General features: G+C 37.6%; 1 protein-coding gene across 1 annotated transcript in view; it reads right to left on the bottom strand.

Moving 5' to 3' along the window:
- PLXNA1 (plexin A1) overlaps nucleotides 1–20,088 on the bottom strand; it is a 113,671-nt gene that overhangs the window by 43,453 nt on the left and 50,130 nt on the right. Inside the window, exons 9-13 of the mRNA XM_029284973.1 lie at nucleotides 19,765–19,858; nucleotides 17,297–17,533; nucleotides 16,342–16,485; nucleotides 14,019–14,253; nucleotides 9,331–9,473 (exon numbers count right to left, since the gene is read on the bottom strand). Of these exons, the coding sequence (XP_029140806.1) occupies nucleotides 9,331–9,473; nucleotides 14,019–14,253; nucleotides 16,342–16,485; nucleotides 17,297–17,533; nucleotides 19,765–19,858 (853 nt within the window). The remainder of the gene's footprint in view (nucleotides 1–9,330; nucleotides 9,474–14,018; nucleotides 14,254–16,341; nucleotides 16,486–17,296; nucleotides 17,534–19,764; nucleotides 19,859–20,088) is intronic.

Raw genomic sequence — 20,088 nt, forward strand, 5'->3', positions numbered from 1 at the left:
AGAATTGTGAATAAAAAAAGTTCTGTTGACGTGGATATTATTACCCAGTGCCTCCTATTTGGTATTGTTTGCATGTTATAGTTCCATTTTTTTCATTTGCAGGTTATCTTTGTACTGGAAAGTTAAAATCTCTGTCTTCTGGTTGATGTGTGCCCTTTCTTGCTCTCTTTTCCCTCACAATAATTAAGGAGGTAATGACAGGCAAAGTGTGATCACAACAATACCATTGCCAAGAGTTGAAACATGGACAGGCCAAAAAAAACCAAAAAAAACCATCTATCTTTCAGATAGGATAAAAAGCTAAACTCCTGATTCAGGTATGAATGAATCTGGAATACCTGTGACATAAAAACAGGCATTTCCAGAACAATATTTTTTCTGGAACACCCCCGTGATAGACTGTGTTCAGACCTTTGCCACTGTTTTATTGCAAAGGTCTACCTCTATTAAATGTACATAGTAGAATCTCACAGATCATGAAATTAAGCTTTTTGGCTATTTTTGCTTTCTTAAAGACATAATGGCTCACAAAAGGTTTTACAGCTGTAATATGCTTCAAGCCAATGGCATAAAAAAGATGTTGAGACTCTAGAAAGAGTACAGAGAAGAGCAACAAAGATGATTAGGGGACTGGAGACTAAAACATATAAGGAAAGTTGCTGGAATTGGGGTATGTCTAGTTTAATGAAGAGAAGGATAAGGGGTGACATGATAGCAGTGTTCCAATATCTCAAGGGCTGCCACAAAGAAGAGGGAATCAAGCTATTCTCCAAAGCACCTGAAGGCAGGACAAGAAGCAACGGATGGAAACTAACCAAAGAGAGAAGCAACCTAGAACTAAGGAGAAACTTCCTGACAGTTAGAACAATTAACCAGTAGAACAACCTGCCTTCAGAAGCGGTGAATGCTCCAACACTGGAAGTTTTTAAGAAGAGACTGGACAGCCATTTGTCTGAAATGGTATAGGGTTTCCTACCTGAGCAGGGGGTTGGACTAAATGACATCCAAGGTCCCTTCCAACTTTATTATTATTAGTATTAGTGTTAGTGTTAGTGTTAGTATTAGTATTAGTATTACTATTACTATTACTATTAGTATTAGTATTAGTAGTATTATTATATTTCCATACCTGAGCTCAGGATTTTTCTGCATGTTTACAGTTAGAAAAAAAAATATTATTTGCTAAACAAAATTGGCCAATTCAATCAAATCCGTAAGCAAATGTACTTACTTTTCAATACCTGCAATGGCCATGCTTTATTTTTAAAACAATGCCTGAATTTTTGATTTGGTTAACAAATAATGATGTAATCAGTATGAACGGAGAAATAAAAGGCATTACTGAAAGCAATGAGAACAAGGGTCATAAACTTCTCTTAAAAATTAAGGTTATTTGCAAGATTTTTAAAAAAGTAATCTCTACAACCAAAAGATAGATCACTTTCTTTTTTAAACAAAAGTTGTAAGCATTACACAAACCATGTATTTGTTCTTACATTCCATCTGAAATGCTGTGCACAAAAGGTAGATTTTGTCTTAATACTGTCTTCCCTGATGTGGTGCCCTTTCAATTTTCTAGACTTCAACTACTGTAATTCTCAAACAAGATAGAGAAATCCATTCAAATTATTTGAAAAAAAAATGTAAAGCAGTAACAAATAAAGTATCATTGTGGGAATTTAAGCAGAAGTTGACTACAGGCAGAAGATAAGAACAATGCTTTCCTAACTCAATTTACCAATTCTTCAAGAAGGTAGCTTAGAGTACAATGGGAAACTTCAATTAACCTGCTATTTGCTAGAAAACTAACTCAGCTACAAAGTGGAAGTATCCACAGATTTCTTCTTTCTCTTGCTGAAGGCTCATTTTTCAGACAGGGTAAAAAGAAACAAAGGGTCAGCTATTCTAGACCTAATCCTGACCAACAGGAAGGAATGATGGATAGATCAAAAGTGTCAAGCCCTGAAGGAAAGCAACCATGTCCAGATGGAGTACAAGGTAATTAGGGGATGTAGAGAAGGCAGTCACATGTCATGAACATCAGGAAAACAGATTTTAAAGAACTCAAAAAAAAGTTGGGCACCATAGCTTGAAATCCAAAAAAGTCAAAGCGGTACATGTCTATGGAGATTCTCAGTCATCCAGATCATGGTGGTCCCAAAGCTACTCCCAAAAGGCAACTGGAGTTTCTTTATTTTTTCCTTGAAGATGTTTCACTTCTCATCCAAGAAGCTTCTTCAGTTCTGACTGATTGATGGAGAATGGAAGGAATATAATAATGCAGGAATATAAATCCTCCATTCTCCACCATTCAGCCAGAACTAAAGAAGCTTCTTGGATGACAAGCAAAACACCTCCAAGGAAAAACAAAGAAAGTCCAGTTGTCTTTTGAAAAAGCACCTTTGGGTCAAAGAGGTAAAGGGAATCCAGAAAAAAACACAATAGGACAGGGACAAATAAGATCCCTGAAAAGGAGAAAAGCTTTAAGAACTGGATATAAAAGAACAGAAAACTGTCCAACAAGATGAAAAACAAAAAGGAGATGTTTAGGAAAAGGAAATGGGGCTGTTAACTAAAGACAATGAAAAACTGATAGCTCAAAGTTGAAGAACGAAATCATCATTTTTCTATTTCATTCAAACTAAGACTCAGAATGAGATAGGGCTTAGGAGGAATGGAAATCATGATTGGAAGGGAAGTTTAGAGTATGTTCATAATAAAAGACTTTATTATGGTCTTTTACATGGGGAAAGTGATGGAGTAATAAAGGAAATTAGGAAGAATGCATAACTGTGTAACAGTTCTGTGTAAGAGTGAAAAGTATATTAAGAACTCATCTTGAAGAAACTCAAGACTTCAGAGTCATTTGAATTATATTTCTACATGATAAATGAACTGGCAGGGGTGATAAAACCTGTTACTGTAATCTTTACAAACTCCTACAGAACTGGTAAGGTGCCAGAAGGTTGGAGAAAGACCAACTTGGTATCAGAGAAGGGCTAGAGGGAGGAGTGGACCCTTTACGAGAAAGGCATTAGAACAGATTATCAAGCACTGTGTCTGCGAGTTTTTAGAAAATAATGCTACCATTATTAGGAGCCAGCATGGGATTGTCAACAAGTCATTTCAGATTAAATTTATCTTTTTTTAATGACAGAGTGATTACTCTGGTAAACTAATAAAGAGCACTGTGAACAAGGCTTCTCATTATATTCTTCTGGACAAGACAGATAAATGTATATTTAACAGTACTATACTTTGGTGGATTTTCAACTGGCTGAAGAATCACAGACGAAAAATCACACTTAAATGGATTTGTATTGTTCTAGAGGGAAATACAAAGTAGGAATTTCCCAGGGTGCTCTGCTTGGTCCCATACCATGCAACAATTTACAAATGCTCTAAAGAATCCAGCAATTTATGCTTATTCAGTTTACTGTACAGATGACACCAAGCTGGAGACTAATACCTTATAGACCAAAATCACAATTAAAATTATAGTTTGAAAATTGAGACAAATACATCAAGAAAATACATGTTCAACTGTGGCTAGTATGCTACAGGTAGGAAAATGAAATACATAGGTATGGGCTTGATGTTATGCCTCGATGCATCACATATGAAAATGATCTAGAAGTACTAGTGTGATGCAGCAACTAAGACGGCCTATACTAACTTGGGCTGTGTTAACTGAATCTTTGCATCCAGAAACAGGATATAACGGTTCTTCAGTTCTCTGATGTTTAGACAAGGATGTAGAGAAGCTGAAATGAATTCAGAAGAAAGCTACCAAGATGATATGGGATCTGGAAACTCTTAGAAGGGTTAGATATGCTTAGCTTGGAAAAGAGAAGGGATTGATTACCATCTATAAATGTCTAAAAGTTTATTAGATGCAAGATCTATTCTGTGTTGAATTGAAAGCAGCACAAATAGTGTTGAACTGAAAACAGAAAGAAATGAGATTAAGGTTGAATATAAGAAAAAATTCTCTTGCAATAAAAGCTGTTTAGCAGTCAAACAATCTACCTAAAATATTTAAAGACACCTTGTAATTAAAGGGGATGGGTGATCTCCTGTCAAAAATTATTTAGTGGATTCCTAAACTGAACAGGAATTGGACTACATGACCTATATACGATCCCTTCCAACTTTTGCCTACATTTGGGTAGAGAGTATGTTTGTGGGTACATGTGTATGTTTATACACAGTGACAGGATGCTGGACAAATACAGATATGCACCCATGTCAGTGCATAAATAAAAGTTGGTTTTCAAACCAGAGGAACAATGTGCAAAGCAGGGTGGAAAGTCTGCATGTAATATGATAAAAATTGATAACAGAAGCATTGATTGTGCTTGACTATAATATGCAGACTTTATATGTATACTGAAAAGCATCAGTTCTCTGTAATTAATAACTCCATTGTTTCCTAGATATGATTACCACTAAATGTGCTATATTCCAAAAGCCAAATCAAATCTGAGAGGTCAGCAGTTGAGGGGATGATAAGGGCATCCTTCATTCTTCCTATCCAGAGCAACTTTGCTCTTGACAGGAAAATGTGATGCAGTTTGAGCTAAATTAAGGGAACACCATAAAGGCTGGGGAAAAGAGAGTAATGGGTTGGGTGAAACAGGGAATTAGGAGTTTGAGGATATCAGGGAAATGTGCTAGAAATTAATCCCATCCCGAACAAATCCAACCAAATCAGCTAAGTGCTGCAGTACAGGACAGTAGCAATGATACAAGGATCAACAATGATAAAGGTAGTTCTTGACTTAAGACTACAGTTGGGCTCAGAATTTCTACTGCTAAGCAAAACAGTTGTTAAGTGAGTCACACCCACTTTTATGACCTTTTCTGCCACGGTTGTTAAGTTAAATTACTGTAGTTAAGTGAATCATGTGGCCGTTAAGCAAATCAGGCTTTTCCCCATTGTCTTTGCTTGCCAGAAGCTGGCCTGGGAAGGTTGCAAACAGCGATCCCATGACCCCAGGATGTGGCCACTGTCATAAATACATGCCAGTTGCCAAGGTCAGAATTTTAATCATGTGACTGTGGGGATCCTGTGATGGCCGTAGGTGTGAGGACCCATCATATCACTTTTTTTAGTGCCACTGTAACTTCAAATGGTCACTAAATAAATGTATATACAGTAAGCCGAGGACTACCTGTATTAATGTCAGTTATGACCCAAAGCTTTTTCTGAGTAGCACGTGGAAATGTATCCTATGGAAGCATCTCAACACTTTTATTAAGAACCAAATAGCTGAATGAGAGTCTCTCTCTCTGATCCTGCCTCTGGCTTCCCATCAATGGGGAGACAGATGCATCTGAGAAGTACATCAGCAGAACATACATAACAGCAATTGTTCTTATTTGCTTGCTCATGTTCAGAGCAACTGGTTTTCACCACACCAAGCCTGCTCAATATTATATTGAGTCATAATGACCAATAGTGACTAATAACCTATTCTTTTATAGATTTTACATAATATCCTTGCAAAGATGACAAGGCTCGTCTCATTTCATGGGAACAAACTCCTTAATTTAGCAAAATATTGAGTGAACAATTTACTTCTGTTTGTTCTGGATTTCCCACCACTCTTCATCATAGAATGATCCTCAGTTCAACTGTTATAAAATAACAGACTGTCAGTAACTATCATTGTCAAGGAAAAGTACTATATATATATAGTACTATAATATATATTTTCAGTTTAAATGGAAACTTAAGAAGCCAGAGCCAATAAATACAAGCAATCTAGCATAATTTCTGTAATAGCCATTCTGGACCAAACAAATATTAAGAACTATAAAAAATACAAAGATAATCATGGTGAGATTTCCCTTTCCCAAAAGCTCAGCATTTTATATCCTTCTTTGAAATTATGGACATTTCCCAATCAATTTGTCCCCATTTATAGAGCACAGTGTATACTAGCCTATGCTTGGAGCTGGCAATCTGACTGCATTTGTCTGGAGTTGACAACCTTAAGGCAAAGGCACTTTATGACTCCATTATCAAGGACATATCACTATCTTAACCTAGAAAGGTGGCTGATGTAAACTTTTATATGGGTAGAGGATTAAATAAATAATTCAAAGCAGACAATAGGTAGATCTGGATTGTCATGTGAATATGCTTATGACTTTTCTACCTTGTTTGTTAAAACTCTGGCCCTAGAGGAAATCTTAACTTATCAAGCTGAACAGAGTGTGGTCTAACTGGAGGCCTAACCTATAACAACTGAAGCAGCAAGGGATATTTATTTCTTGTTTTCATTGCTTTTCATACTGTGAGGCATCCCCTTTAGCAAGATTTAGGAGTAGGAGGAGCCAGAATACCAAGTAACTCCCAGTAAATAATTTGCATTGTTCTTTCCAGAGAAAATTAATTAGATCTATCTCAACTGGGACTTCAGGGATAGAGCAAGTCAAAAGGAGGTAACTTTGGCAGCTGCTTATCCTGTTATCTTAGATTCTTTCCAGCTTGTAGATCTGAAGGATGTAGGCAGAGTGTGTAGAGAATTATGGGTACCATGTGCTTATTCAGCTTGCCCCTACTAGTTGATTAAAATAAAATTAAAATAGCTAACAGGAGGTAGCACTGCAGCTCCAGGTGTGTCTGGATAATTATCTGGACCCAATACTGGGTAGAATACTGTACAGTACTGAAGCAGCTGTGGTACTCTTGGTGAACTATCTTCATCAAAAGCCAGATATGGAGTTGGCCTAGCCCTGTTAGATTTTTGGTACCATCAGTCATTGTAGGATTGACTTTGGGAGCACATTTTGCAATATTCTAGTCCCTTTTTCTGAATTGTGTCCTGACAGTCTATAGAGAAATGTGCTTCTCAGCCTTTGAAATGGCTAGCATTGGAGGAAAAAAAGGGACAATATTATCCAGTATAGTCTCAGTTTAATTTGTTGCTCAAAAATTAATTGCAATGATTTTATAAAGGCAATTCTACTGCTTTTGATATTGTAGAAAAACTGAAATTGTATGTAATTTTTCCTTTTTAAAATTTCTTTTGAGTTTAAATTATATAGATTTTTTTGACTAATTGTAAATGAAATTAATGTATTTTGCCTTCAACTGCTTTTTGTACAATTTTTAAGGGAAAAAAATAATAGTGATATACAAACCCTTAAAACTCTAATAGACTTAACTATTTATGGCAGTCTCTTTCCTGTCAAGATCTTCAAGAAAAGGTCTTCTAAGGATTCCCCAAGTGTCAGAAGAAAGCAAGGTCATGCTCCTACACTACAGAAACTTGCATTTATCCTCTAATAATCACCTGGTGTATTCATAGTTGCAATTGTTACTGCAATTATTAATCCAATATAGTCCACTGCAAATGAAGGCTTCTTTTCTGAAGGTTAACAAATGTAATCTACCATGATGATCCAGGATCAATTGGTAGATAGATGATTTTCGACTTCCTGGTCTAGGGCTAAAAGAGGGAGAATGGCCCAAAGAAACAGATAAACCAAATAAACAAAGTCACTGGCTTCCATGACTTAGGAAGGACTAGAACCTGGGTCTCATGTTTTTAATCCAGCACCTTAACCACAACATCACATTGGCTCTCAGTATTCACAGCATTTACCCTTTAATATTTTGTAATAAATTTTGAAAATTTTCTGAGTCCTGTCTAGGAAAATAAACAAATAAATAAACAAATAAAATGATATTATGCATGATATTTTACTTTTTAGACAATCTCTAATTAATGAGAAATCATTTAGAGAGAATTCTAAATGGATTGGTTAGTGAAATCCAGAGGCAAAGAACAGCTCAGCAATCCATGCCTTCCAAAGAACAAACAAACAAAACATCTGCTCAAAGTAGCAAAAATCCACAAACACTCAAAGCTTATTCTTAGACAATACAACTAGAAAGAACTACATATTGTAATTTCACAAAGGAGACTGATGGACAGTGCAGTAGAAGCCATGTCATAGAAGCACTGCTCTGGACAACACCATAATAGGACAACATCTACTTGAATGATTTTTAAAATTTAACTGCTTTTTATTGTGCCACTTTTCAATTAGATTCTGCTGTCAGCAAGAGGCTTCTGTTGTTCTCTGCCTTCAACTAATTTTCATTCTCTTACTCTTTGCTTAAAATCTTACTACTTGAACTGACCTTAGTAACAACTTTATGATCCACTTAATGCTTTCCTATGGCTCCCTCTTTGCTTACCCTATTTGACCTACCTATTAACATTTTTAAAAGATGCTCCTCAATTCTCCAAGTTGCTATCAAGCAGTGCTGTCTGTAGAACTGATACTTCTTATTCTCATTACAATTAAGGCAATAATGACTGAATTAGTCTCCATGCTCCGCAGTATAGAAGGAATACAAAAATAAAGCAATAGCAGGAGTGATTTAGTGATGGTTCAGTCATGACTGTTGGAAGGGAGGGGGTTCAAATTTTATGCAAGACACCATGGCTCATGTCAATTTACCATGGCTCATGTCAATTTCTCCAATATTCAGCTCTTTCAGTAAAACTAAATGGCTTCCTTGACAAGATGTTTGTCATGTTTGCAAAGTCCTTATGTGCCATATTTTATAGAAAGAGGAGAATCCCTGAAAAAGTGCTCCACAAAAATCATGTTTTTATCTTCGAACCAGCTATAAATGCAGAAGCCAAAATCTGCTATCACATGGATGTTTGATCATAAAAGTCATAAATCATGTCCCTGGAAGTGAGGGCTAGGGTTCAAGAACTTGCAGTTTGAAACCCCTGGAAGACTTTTAGAGTTGATTGATCCAATATTGGCATATTCTCTGTGAGGGTTTTATAATACCTACCTCCACCGAATACAAAAATGCCTATGATTGGATCCAGCATTTAAGAAACACTGTCAGATTAGTCTTTTCAAAGTATGGATATATTATGGAACATTATGAACAACCTTCCTTGGTGAGAATATTATAGTTATCTCACCAACATCCACACTACTTGGCTTCTAAAGCAGGCAATCCCTTAAGCTTGTTTAAGAATCAACATCTTGAATGTACCTTCTTTAGCAAATCTTTATGGGTAATGGGAAATTAAGAATCATGGGATATTGATGATTTTGAGATCATTCAGGTTAGTCTAAACCAATATCCTAAAGCAGAGAAACATCAATAGACACAAATAACACACACAAAAAAAATAAGAGTATAGATGTATTATAAGAGAGAAGTGCTGCAGCAAAAAACCACAAACAAATCCTTCTTCCTCAAGGCCTAACCCCACAAAGCATAAGAACTTAATGCAACATTAAAGGTTACCCAAGCAGACACACATACACCCATTACCACACCTCCATTTCTTTCAGGACAGGATGGTCTTCTATTCCTGGAAAGAGGACTCTCATGGCGTAGGTGCAATAATCCAAAAAGGGGATGCCAGCCCCATCCAAGTCATTGGTCAGCTCATGGATATCAGTCTGCAGCTCAGCAAAAGCTGGGGAGGAAACAGCAGATTAAAAAAGGTGCCCAGATAAAGCTTCCTTTCAAGAACTCAATGGACTAATAGTACCAATTGTACTGTCAGCTAAAATATTATTTAAAGTGGAAATATAATTAATTCATTAAAATGGCATCATAACTTACTTAAATATGAAAAGAGAACCTAGAGGGTTCATGTTCCCAAAACTCAACCAGTAGGTATTTCTTCAATGAAAATAGCTTAGCATTCTGACACTGAAGAATAAAGTGGTAGACCTGGACTAATACTTCAGTGTGAACTTTGACTTGAACTTATATACAAAAAGGTACTAAAAAAAAATCAAGGCAGATTTTTTCTTTAAGGAAGACTAGACTAACTAGACCAGTGATGGCGAACCTTTTAGAGACCGAGTGCCCAAACTGCAACCCAAAACCCACTTATTTATCACCGGGTGCCAGGTGGGTGTGGCCCACTGGGTGGGTGTGGCTGTGGTGGTCATGGCAGACTGGGTGGGTGTGGCCAAGGTGGGCATGGTCACCTCGATGTTGCTCATGGGGAGGGAGGCCTGTGGGGGCCAGGCAGGGTTGGGGGAGATCCAGGGGTTCTCTGGCAGGTGGTGTGGTGGGTAGGAGGCTCATCCTGTGGGGTGAGGTGAGGCAGGACAGGGCTGCCATTATCTCAGGGCAAGGCAAGGCAAGGCAGGGGCCGGGGCAGCTGCTGCCTGACACCATCGGCCCCCGCACACAGAGGCCAGCGAGCGCATGGGGGCCGACAGTGTCTGTCAGCAGCCACAGCCTGCCGGCCCCTCGACTGGCACACTCTGGGGCTTTGCAGCCCACCACCAGCAGTTCAGAGAAGTGCCCACAGAGAGGGCTCTGAGTGCCGCCTCTGGCATGCGTGCCATAGGTTCGCCACCACTGAACTAGACAAAGGAAAAGTGATTCTCTCCTCTTCTTTCCCATCTTTCAAATGGAACAACCATTCGGTGATAAAGTACTTATGGAGCCCTTGGTGGTCTCTGAACCTAATTGTTTGCTTGCAGATGTTTCAATTCCCAACTAGGTAATATCATCAGTGGGATTTGCTTCCTGTTTATATACAGTAGGTTGCCCTGTTATGTAAACGAGGAGGAAACCTGGCCCTGATTCGCACTGATATTACTTAGTTGGGTGTAATGAAATGTCTGCAAGCAAATTATTAAGTTCAGAGGGCACCAAAGACTCCACAGTTCAACTTTGAGCTACAGATATTCTCTTCTGTAGGAATATAGTTTTTGTCTGGGTTGTTCACAAGAAAAATAGGGCACACCCTACAGCTTTAAATTCACCTACAACAAGCCAGGTTGTTTGCTTTTGAGTTCTAAAGCTGGGGAGGGGGACTTTAGTTGAAGGAGGAGAGGAATGCAGGGGGAAAAAATCAAATTAATGGCACTTTAAAAGGAAGCTAGAAATGGCAGAGGGCTGCAGGCTGATCAGTTTGATGAGAAAAAACAAACCGTCAGTTTGAAAGGCGCACTATCTTATCTGTAACTAGTGGGACTACAGAAGAGAAAAGGCAGGGAAGATTCTGCAGCTTTTAATTAAAAGCAGATCCTTTTATCTGCCAGCTACGGAAGACAAGGCAAAATCCTTTCCTTGTACTCCCTCCCTCCTTCTCCAATCACTCTGTCACTATTTCTATCTACAGGGCTTTTTTTCCCCCAAACTTCCTTTTTTTATTATCTAATTTTAGGAGTCTGCTTCTATAGCAGCTTCTGGGCCAACTTGCAGTTGGCAGGGTCACAGCCCCAGGCTTTGGCTTGTGGTGATAATGGGCAATTAGGTTTTATCAGCAGGATCAGAAACAGTATTCTGTCCAATTTCTCAGCATCTGTCTGTCACATAATGAGAGACCCACGTCTTTCACAAGCAGACCTCTCTCTTCCTTTAAAACTTTTCCTCTTGAAATCTTGCTAAGTTCCTTCCAACTGTACTAAACAAAATCTTCAATAAAATTGCCTCGTCTGACCTCAAAGCAGTGTCTAAGCTTACAGAAGCTTTGGAGGTTGCAAAAGCTATAATGCCAGGTGCAGCATAAACCTGGTTCCTAGATTTTTTAAATCAGCATTGACCTACCTGCCATATGATGGCTCCCCTGCCAATCAGATTCCCCAGTCAGAATGGCCAATGGTACAAGGGAATTCTGGTAATTACAATTACAATATACCTGGAGGAAACCATGCTAGAGATTTTTGTCTTAAATCGTGGTGAATTGCTTCCTATTCCTGTTCATATAACATGGTAACAAAATTGGAAGCAGTACAAATCTGATCATTACTCGTTATTTGGCAACAACGTTGTAGGTTGTTAATATTGGTGGAAAAGATCCATTCTTATCCCTTTCAGGACAACATATATAACCTATAACTTTTTGTTTTACTGTACTGTTTTAGCTGTTGAGCAACATCTCTAACATTAATTTTTTAGAGCTTGTTCTCAAAGCGAATATACATTCTCATGTTCTAAGTAATGCTGAGATACTGAAAGGCAGGTGTGCTCAAATTGTGAGTTGTGAGCCCCCTGCCCAAAGTGCAATGATCAACTCTAAGTGGCGATTCCAAAACGTTTTACATTCTGATTGGGCAAAGTAGGAACACAAACATATCTCACTCAAGGCTTTGCTCCCACTTTGTGCAAGCTAGTTGCTGGCTTGCTTTGCAAATGGAAGGATTGTTGAAAGTCAGTCTCAGCTTTGCTCCCTGCTTTGCCTGCACAAGTCTGCAGTGGGCAGTTATGGTTTGATAATAGTCGATTCCCAGACTGACAAGGATCACCCAGAAGACTATTTAAAAACAGCCACGTGTAGGCTCCTTAATTATCAGTGAAGAGACTCATTCACTGGCTCAAATTAAGGAAGTAAAAGAAGAAAATGAGGAATCTGTCTCAATGTATCTTGGGGATATATTGAGAAACATTTCAGTTGGCAGGATTTTTGCAGCCTTCTCTCTTTCTTAACACATTTCCGCTAAGGAGATTTTGTGAGATTCATGATTGGAAAATGAATTTATTTTAGCTTTAGGAAGAGGCAAAGAGCATGATAGCAATCACGGTGTTCGAAAAATTCTGTGATATATAAAGATTTAATTTCAAATGTAAGTGGTGTAGTTACTTCTTACTTAACCTTAACTCCAGTGAAATTATTCTATTAATGGGAGAGGGAGATATTGCAGAACTGTATTTATTATTTTAGGGAGATATGGCACTTGAAATGTTGAGAACCCATGCTATAGAGCCACAAAATCCCAGATATCCAAATTTTTGCGCTCCAGGTATTATATGTCATGGTTCCGACAGATGAAACTTTTTAAAAGAACTTTGAGGCATTGTTAACCTCAAATAATCTTTTATTAGAGAAACAAAGCATCGGCACTACATAGTTAAAGCCAAAAACTGAATCCCCCACACACAAAGTAGAAAAGCACAATTCCCTCCTCCAATTAATAGTCATAAATCACATTCCCCAATTAGCTTGAAGGTGGGCTTTCTCCCCAGCTCTCCAGCCCCAAATCTTTATCAGCTCTGGGCATTGTTGTTATGACTAACTGGATTCTCATCCACATCCCCCCTCCCAGCATCATCTAACTCTAAAAGGGAAAGAGAAAAATAAATGTATTTCCATCTGTTGTCAAAGCAAGAACATCCGATGTTAGCAGCATTGACATTATAGCTATAATACTGTCTCACTCAAAGCAAATCTGAATATAAGTATCCTTATACCCACGCTGACATTTACTGTACCACACTGACTGTAAAAACAAATGAAAAAGGTCTTTCAGTGAAAAAAAGCGGAGTGACCAAGAATGTATAGGCAGTAATTTTCTGTAACATTATGAAAAAAAGCATGTTACTGTGATTTTTGTTTAGTAACATAACTTTACCTGTAATTAGGGCATTTATGAACCATAACATTATGATTAATATCCTTGCAACATTGCGTTTCTACTCTGATCTTCTTCTCTGAAAATTGTACGGTTCTGTGGTTTCCAGATAATGTATCATCCAGATAGCTTACAGAAGAAACTTGACTTGTTTCAGTTACAGAAAATTATTTTGCATTATATGGATTAATCATTAAAAAATAAATAAATGAAAATAAATTCTAAATTAAACTTATGCATTGCTTTATGGCCAGTTGAAACCGTAGGATGTGGACAGGGGAAAAAGAATCTCTATCTGATGTGATTGTTTCACATGGTTATAGTCTGCAAATCTAATAGTCGGTCTTCTGAAGGAAAGAAGTTTTAGTGTTATCTAAACAACTAAATCACAGAAACTAAACTGGGTAGAATGCTACAGAGGCCCATAAAGGAAACCTCAATCTACCCATGATGGTGGAAGATTCATTCATTCAGTAACTAATGTGATATGTTTGGTGCTTTAAAAAAAAACAAAGGAAATGGAAAGGAAAGCAGTGCTACAGTGGGGACCGCTGAAATGAGCTTCTAGCTGTAGTTTTTTTTTCTTCTTATAGTAATGGACTGACAACAATATAAATGACAGAATGGTAGCAAGCATCCCTCACCTTCCTTGCATTCCAAGGCCACACGTGATTCCAAGTTGTCCATTTGCAGCTGGAGACGTTTGAGGGTACGGTCAGCATCTCGAGACTTTCGTTTGTATGCAATAAGGACAATTATGATGATGAGCAGGAGAAGACCGCCTCCTCCACCAATGCCAATAATGGCTGGCAAAGTCAACAGGTTGTCAGAATAGATCAGCAGACTCCCTGGAGAGAACTCAAACCCCCCAGCCTTAATCTGGAAGACACAAAGGGAGAAAAACACATAATACTATCTCAACTGGGGCTCTCTTACACCAAAGGAAGACTTTTATTCTGTCTTTTATTTATTCAGTAGACGAGGAAATTGAGCATATTTTCAAATCGGGCAATTGAGGAGATTGCCCAGTTTCAAAATATTGAAAAGAACTACTGTCATAAGGACATTATCAACATATACTTTTCCAACTGGTGGTCAGATCTATTGTCGCTGCAGGATAAGGCACCTTCTTTTAATTTGTACATATTTTATCACTAAGAAGAAAAATATACTTGCAGAGTTCTTGGTGCTCTCTGAGTTTGCTTGTTTCTTGCAGATGTTTCATTACCCAAACTAGGTAATATCATCATCAGCACTGAAGATGTTTGGGTAATGAAACCTGTGCAAGAAAACAAGCAAACGCAGAGAGCACCAAGGACTCCTCATGTCAACCCTGAGCTACAAATATTGTCACATTGATTTTTATTCTAATAATAGCCCAGAGATTCTTTGTACTCAGAACACTATTACTACAGTCTGTGGTACCCTTACTATGCCCATTTTCTAGCTAACACTGGCTGCTATCTTTAGAGGGAAGCAAATGTAAGAGCAGGAAAGAACAATGGTGAGATACTGTAGGTTAAGTCTCACACTGCCAGAAAGGAGATTAGATGAGATATAGATATATGCAGGCAATTGCTGATGCCTGAAAGGAGTAAACATCAAGTTTGATATCTCATTCAAATAACATTATAATAACACATGGATGAGGGACCTGGAGGAAGAAATGATTTGGGTCCTTTTTGAAAATTCAAGGCTATAATGAACTCCAGAGTAAGTCGGAATTGTTGTACTAAAAACTGATCTTATATAATTGTTGTGTACAAAGAAAGAACAGGTAAAAAATTCAGAGATAAATAACACTTTTCTGTTTCCCTCTGAAGCCAACAATATTAAAAAAATTAAATCAAGTTTATGATCCATTTAAGTTTTGCGTAAACACAGATATAAGTCAATTTTGTCAAGCAGCCACATTATTATGATTGTTTTAAACTTATGCATAACTGTGTTTACCTTTGTAAGCAACTTTTCTAACACATGCAGTTTTGTATAATATGTAAATTTTTGAGTGATAATTTTGAAACAAGGATTGTGCAAAATCACCAAATAAGAATCTGAAGGGTGACTATATTCTGATCTACATCATAATTTGGGAACTACTAAGCCACTTTGTTTAAAAAATTGAATTGTGTAATTACTCCAGCATTCCTTCCTCAAGTACAGTTAAGAATTTCTAAGTGGAATATATATGCTGCAAACAAGAACTTGGTTCAGAAGCAATGAAAGCCTTGGAAAAAATACTGGATGTTATGACATATCTGTACCTAATAACTTCAGAATTATGTAATAATGACCTTCCCAACGATGATCTATGGAAATGAAAATTGGGAGTGTGCAGTAAAAGGACAGAAAGTGTATTGACTCTTTTAAACTTTGGTTTTGACTCCTGAAAATACCATGAATGTCCAAGAAAAGAAGCAAATGGTCATAGAACAAATTAACACAGAGCCCTCATTAGAGGAATAAATGACCAGGCTGAAATTATCATATTTTGAACATATTGTGCCAAAGACCCAGTTCTCTTGAGACATCCATGATGCTGGAAAAGGTGGAAGGATAAAGAAGAGGATGATAGTAGCAAGGTAAACAGATTCATTTGCAATAGTGAAAGGTACACTATGGGGAGATCTGATGGACCAGGCTGGGGACAAATCATCTTGGAGAAGGTCTGTTTCTATGGCTGCCAAAATTCAACGCCAAACTGACAGCACACAATCAATATTAAAAACTAAACAAGCAATATGCTACAAATAGATAAACAGCATTGTTCCTTAAATAGCAGAATTTATATTTGGAAAGGGAAGGAGGGAAGAGTGACAAAATTCAAAGGACAATGCCTATATTCTGCAATCTTTGTAATTTCATAATTCTTTTAGCAAAAAAAATAAAATAAGCACTTGGTGCTTATTATAAGCCTATCCAGGTAACACAAAAGCACAAAACAGGGGCAGGCCTGACTTGCCTTACCGTCACTTTATGTTGTCCTGTGAGGTTTGGGGACTCGCAGAGCAGTTGAGTTTCAGAAACAGTAAGAGCACACGGAGTGTCACCAATGAGTACAGTGTAGTTTAACCGGGAATTACCAGATGCAGGTGGGAGTAGGTTACGGCCCTTTAAAAAGAATAAAAGTAGGTTGTTTGTTGTTGCTGTTGTTGTTGTTGTTGTCACTTAATCATGTTCAACTCTTTGTGACCCCACGGCACAATAGCATGCCAGGTTTACTTACTTACTTACTTACTTACTTACTTACTTACTTACTTACTTACTTACTTACTAACTTAGATGTTTACCCCACCTTTATTACTTTATAAGTAACTCAATCTGACAAACATACAGAATACTCCTTTCTCCTCCTATTTTCCCCACAACAATAAACCTCTGAGGTGAGTTGGAATGAGACAATCACCGGCCCAAAGTTACTCAGACAGCTTTTATGCATATGGACTAGAACTCAATCTCTCAGTTTGAAGGCTACTACTATAGTCAACCTTATCTTTTTAATTCATATCACTTTGTTCAGCTTTGAAAAGGAAGTATGAGGAATTGAAAGAAAAGATATCAAACCACTGAAGGGATAGGTTCAATAGCTTATTCTTGGACGAGGAGAAGGACCAGTAAGTGATCAGAGTGATTATGTACTTACAGTGGTTCCCCTCTTCTGTCTTTGACACTGTAATGGGAAGAATCAACCAAGATTTTTTTTTCTCTTCTTAGCAATTACATTTCAATCCTACACTTGTACATTGTGAGTACCAGGATCTTTGTCCAGCTTAATGGACAAAGCCTTCCCTGAATGGGTCTGGGAATTCTGAACAACAATATATCTACCTAACAGTGTACTTGTCTAATAAGACCAGGAGCTATGCTCAAGAAGAACATTTGTTTCTAAAACCTGCAGAAATGAAGTTGAACAAATTATTACCTTGAGAATAAGAGGAGAACTTGGCTTGAGCTCCAACATACCAGATGGCAAAGATTCAAAGACAGGATCTGGGTAATAGATAAAGTTAGTTCTGTTGATGATCAACAAGGCTTGGACATTGTCCATAATAAAGCCAATTTCATCTGGTCGATCACCAAGTTCTGAAGGGCTCTTGACTGGGTTATTAATGGAAGGAGCATAACACACCATGGTGGTATCATTGTAGACTGTACAATTCTGAAAGGCAAAAGTTAGCAGGCTTAACCACTTTTCTCTTTCATTAATTTTATCTTATTGCCAAGAAAAACCAATTTCCCCAAGCTATGTGCCATACCCTTCTTAACTTTTTCACACTACTAAGCAGGCCCCCGTACTGCTATTATTCTGTGCTCTTTGAGTAGCTGTTATGTGCTTCTACTAGCTGGGAAATTGGAAAACATGGAAGACAGCAACTTCCTTCCCTTTTTATAGGAAAGGTATATTAAAAACAGGAACCAGTCACTACATGGAGGGGACAGTAAAGCGATCCCTTGGAATGGTGGGGAAGAGGGGTATCTTGACAGCAACAGGCAGGGGAAATTTTCAGAACAAGAAGGTTGAATGAAGTGTGGAGTGTCTTGCATTCTGACTCCAAAATGGTAACCTTTCTTTTGGACCAGAAGCTGTGCCAATAATTAATTTATTCAGATTCTTAAACAGCATGCAGGCCCCATGGCACTGTGGGGAATCACAGATTTAAGCTTGGCACAACTCCCATATACAGCAAGGTCACTGTCAAAGATAATTAATTCCTAGGAAGAAATGTGTATTTTCCTCCCTGAATAAAATAATTTATCTATCTCAGGAGTGCGTAATCTTTTTATTGTTAACTTGTTAATTTTAAATTAATTATTAATTAAAATCAGTGTGAATTGTTTAATTAATTAAACATTATTAAAATTAATAGGGAATGGATGGAGAATTTTGGGAGTTGATCTCCAAATCTTAAAGTTGCTGAGGTTGAGAATCACTGACCTAAATAATATTAAATTTCATGGTGCTATTATCTAAGGCAAGAGATTCTGGTGACATATCCTAGGACATCAGTTTAAGTATATCAAATCTCTTTTGAAACTGTCCAACATTTAAAAATCTGGTATGAGCTTTTGCTGACTTAACTGAGTTGAAGTATAACAAAGTACTGCATTTATTCTTTATGTTAAAAAAAGGAGAAAATGCTTCTGATAAGATTCCTATTTTTTCAAATTTTCATCTTATTATGAATCAGATATGCTGGTTAAACTACTGTATTTTATATTCTTTTTCTTCATACCCTTTTAGACTTTGTTCCTATTGTCCATTCTAAGAAGATATAAATTAAACAATTACATTTCCAACTTGTTCAGCTGATTTGGAGGGGAAAGGGAAAGATTAAATTGAATAATAATTTAATTAGATGCAATGGCACACTTCTCCAGCAAATGTACAAAACAGAAAAGGGCCAGCATAAATGAACTCAGATTATTTCAACAGAAAGTAAAACTTTAATTTCAGGAAAACACGGATGTACTGTGTCACGTGACATAACAAATGCAAAAATTTGCTTAGATATCAATCTTCAAGTAAAGATTGATGAATGAACTAAATTACCACTGCCCAAACTTGAAGACTGCCATGGTTGTGGTTGTTGTTGTTGTTATTAGTGTTATTTGCCTTCAAGTCAGTTTTTGGTGACTACTTGGACAAGTCTGTTTCAGGCTTTTTGCAAGGGTTTTTTTGGAGTGGTTTGCCATTGCCTGTTTCTTGGAGCTGAGAGGGAGGGACACCCAAGATCACCCAGCTGGCTTCATGCTTAAGGGCAGACTAGAGTTCATGGCCTACTGGTTTCTAGTCTGATGCCTTACTCACTAAACCAAATTGGCTCTTTGTTCTCTCCTGTGGTCAATAAACTTAACTCAAAAATAGCACTGCAAGTGTTGTTCTCAATGAAGGATATTGTTTTAAAAAGTACAAGATGACACAATATTTTTTCTGCTAGTTATGTAAATTTTACCTAACTCTTTCTGCATCAGAGAACACATCCAAGACATGCTAAGTAGACTGTTCTCATTTCTCAAGCTATGAATATGAATCTTTATTTGGAGGGGCACAACAAATTCTTTCTCCCTGCACCAGTTAAATATTGACTGTGGTATAAGATATCCGAAGTTTCCATAGTTTTTCCAAAGATTTCTGAATTATGCTCTACCTGAGACAACAATGCAACAAAACAACTGAGCTTGTCAACCAAGGTAATTACATTTTTCATGAAATTCTGAAGTCTTTAGAAACATATTGTCTACTTGTCAAAAAAAACTGAAGGCAGACTTTTGATCATGGCAGTTCAGGCATCCTGGATCCAAACTCTCTGAATTCCAGATCAGAATGTGCATCCCTAAAACAACCAGAGAATACTACATTGGGTTAAAGCTGGGTGAAGGTTTACTTACATTCTCCTTCTCAGCACTGCCATATTTGGCTCGGATTCTGGGTGCTTTGATAGTGGCCAGGTTGGTGCCTGTCACAGTCAACAATGTCCCACCACTAGGAAGCAAACAGAAGAGGTCAATTGAAGCTCCTAATGAAGAGAGTGTAGGCAGCCTAACCCAATGAAACAAAGCATTCCTTTTATCCCAACATTTTGCAGCTCCATGTTCTTTTAATTTCATGCTGGGAAAAACCAATGACTTTGTGCGTTATTTTAGGCAGTGATGGATAAAAACAAATACTCTTTGAGTTCCATTAATCTCCACAACGTACCAAGGATGCCCAAT

This window comes from Protobothrops mucrosquamatus, unplaced genomic scaffold (genome assembly GCF_001527695.2).
Source record: "Protobothrops mucrosquamatus isolate PMUCROS unplaced genomic scaffold, P.Mucros_1.0 scaffold1152, whole genome shotgun sequence".
Taxonomy (NCBI): domain Eukaryota; kingdom Metazoa; phylum Chordata; class Lepidosauria; order Squamata; family Viperidae; genus Protobothrops; species Protobothrops mucrosquamatus.